The sequence below is a fragment of the Penaeus monodon genome, chromosome 16 (genome assembly GCF_015228065.2).
Source record: "Penaeus monodon isolate SGIC_2016 chromosome 16, NSTDA_Pmon_1, whole genome shotgun sequence".
NCBI classification, from domain to species: domain Eukaryota; kingdom Metazoa; phylum Arthropoda; class Malacostraca; order Decapoda; family Penaeidae; genus Penaeus; species Penaeus monodon.
In genome coordinates this window covers 49,300,378-49,302,729 of record NC_051401.1, presented here as the reverse complement: position 1 = coordinate 49,302,729, position 2,352 = coordinate 49,300,378, and the positions used below count along the sequence as shown (strand labels likewise).

Below are 2,352 nucleotides of genomic sequence, written 5' to 3'. Positions count from 1 at the left end.
TTCTCATCCTCCTCCTTCTACTTGTTCCCTCTCTTCCTCCCTTTCATTCTTCTCTTTTTACTTTCCTTTTTCTTCATCTTCCCCTACCTCCCCCTTATCATCCTCATCCTCTTCCTTCTCTATCCTTCTCCCCACCTGTATTTTTTTTTCTTCCCCCTCCTTCATTACTCCATCTATTCCTTCTCCTTTATCACCTAATCATAATCATCCTCACCCTCACTACCGTTATCACCATTATCATCATTTTCCCTTCTTCCTTCCTTTTTCTTCCTCGTCCTTTTCTCCTTCCGTCTCTCCTCACCCTCATCACCCTCATCTTGCTCTTCTTTTCCTCTGCAGCTGCTACTGCTTCTTCTTCTTCGTCTATTCCTTCCGCCATTTCTGTCTTTTTTTTATCTATTCCCACCCGTTTTGTCTTTTCAACGTATAAATCCCTGGATCTGCCCCATTAGAATAATTCATGTCTAATTCAATGTTTTTTTGTTTTATTTTTTCGGTTTTTCCAACCATTATTTCTTTCAGTCGTTACCGCACAGTATCATAGCCTGTATTTTGATAACTGGTAGTGTCTAGGTAATGTTTTAATCATTATTTCGTTGATCACAATTTTTCTAGTAATTGTTTTCAAAACCGGAAATAAACAAGTTGTTCCAAAAACTAGACTGATAAGACCCGGCTTCGCGCAGGTCCGCGCCGCCAACCAGGAGCGGCAGCGGCTGAGCCGGCTGGAGAAGAAGGAGATCGGGCTGGCGGTGATGCTGCTGGTGGTGGTGACGGTGTTCTTCGTGTGCAACGTTCTCGCCTTCATCATCAACGTGCTCGAGCTCCTGGACATCGTCGTTCCGGAGCTCACTGCCACTAGCAACGTCCTGGTGTGCGTCAACTCGTCCGTCAACTTCATCATCTACTGCATCTTCGGCCAGAAGTTCCGGCGACTCTTCCTCAAGATGTTCTGCGGCCGGATCGTCAAGACGTCGGCGAGGAGGGACACAACCTTCCGCGAGTCGCGGACGCTCACCAACGGCCGCTCGACGCAGATCATCCGCATGTCCTCGTGGAACGGCTCGCACCGCAGCCGCTCCGACAGCCAGGCGGCCGCCAAGCTCGACGGCCGCCACGACTCGGCCTCCTCGTGGCGCCCCTTCTCCAAGTACTCCAGCGTGCCACTCGGAGACTCCTCCACGCCCAGGACAGCTTCCTCGTCCTTTACGCCCTCCAGGAGTCCCTCGCTCGTGCCCCCGGCGGGCCCCGGCGAGAGCGACCACGCCCTCTGAGCGAGAGGCGCCCGGCTGGCTGCCGCGGCGATGGGCGCGCGGGCGGAGGCGCTGCAGAAGGCCTTAGTGAATTGTCGTTTCCTGAAAGGATTCATCGTGTACATAAGCTAAAAATAAATTTCTTTTTATGCTTCCAGACTAAGAAAGGAGAAAGGAACGTTACCGGATTGATATGTTATCACTTGTTCAAAAAACCTGCTGGTATTCGACAGCCACTCCCCTCGATTTTTATCCCAGACTTCCTCTTTACATTCCCTTGCTCGTGTTTTCTTTTTTCTCCTTTTCTGTTGCTGATCCTCTTCTTTTTTTTCTTCCTTCTCCTCCTTCTCCTTCTCCTCTTCCTCTTGTCCTCCTCATTTTCCTCCGTCCGACCTCCTATCTCCGCACACCACACACGACTGTGCTTCAAGCAGGCTTTATCAATAAGCCCCGAACAACGAGGGAGAGATAAGCTGAAGCCCATCCACCTCTCAGATCCACTTATTTTCCGCCATAACTTTAGATGAATAGAAAAATGATAAACACAGTGAATTGCGATAAGTTTTTTGATGCTGAAGTGAAGATAAGATTTCTTCTTTGATCGCCAAATGAGGATTGCTAATTGGATTTCCCAGCTGTTTCTTCGTCATCTGATAACTATTTTGATTACTTCTTGAAACACAATAGCTAAGAGATTTGCCGTTGATCAGAAAGAGGCAACAGATGCACAAAAGTATAATGTGTGTGTGTGTGTGTGTGTGTGTGTGTGCGTACAATATTCACACACACACACACACACACACACACACACACACACACACATATTATACTTTTGTGCATCTGTTGTGTGTGTGTGTGTGTGTGTCTGTGTGTGTGTGTGCGTACAATATTCACGCACACACACACACACACACACACACACACACACATATGAATATATATATATATATATATATATATATATATATATATATATATATATATATATATATATATATATATATATATATATATATTGTACACTCACACACACACACACACACACACACACACACACACACAACACACACACACACACACACACACACACACACACACA

General features: G+C 46.5%; 1 protein-coding gene across 1 annotated transcript in view; it reads left to right on the top strand.

Moving 5' to 3' along the window:
- Positions 1–2,057, top strand: part of LOC119582902 (FMRFamide receptor-like) — a gene marked incomplete at its 5' end in the record, with an annotated part of 2,449 nt that extends 392 nt beyond the window's left edge. The window contains 1 exon segment of the mRNA XM_037931411.1: positions 687–2,057. Coding sequence (XP_037787339.1) covers positions 687–1,274 — 588 coding nt within the window.
- Positions 2,058–2,352: the final 295 nt, after the last annotated feature.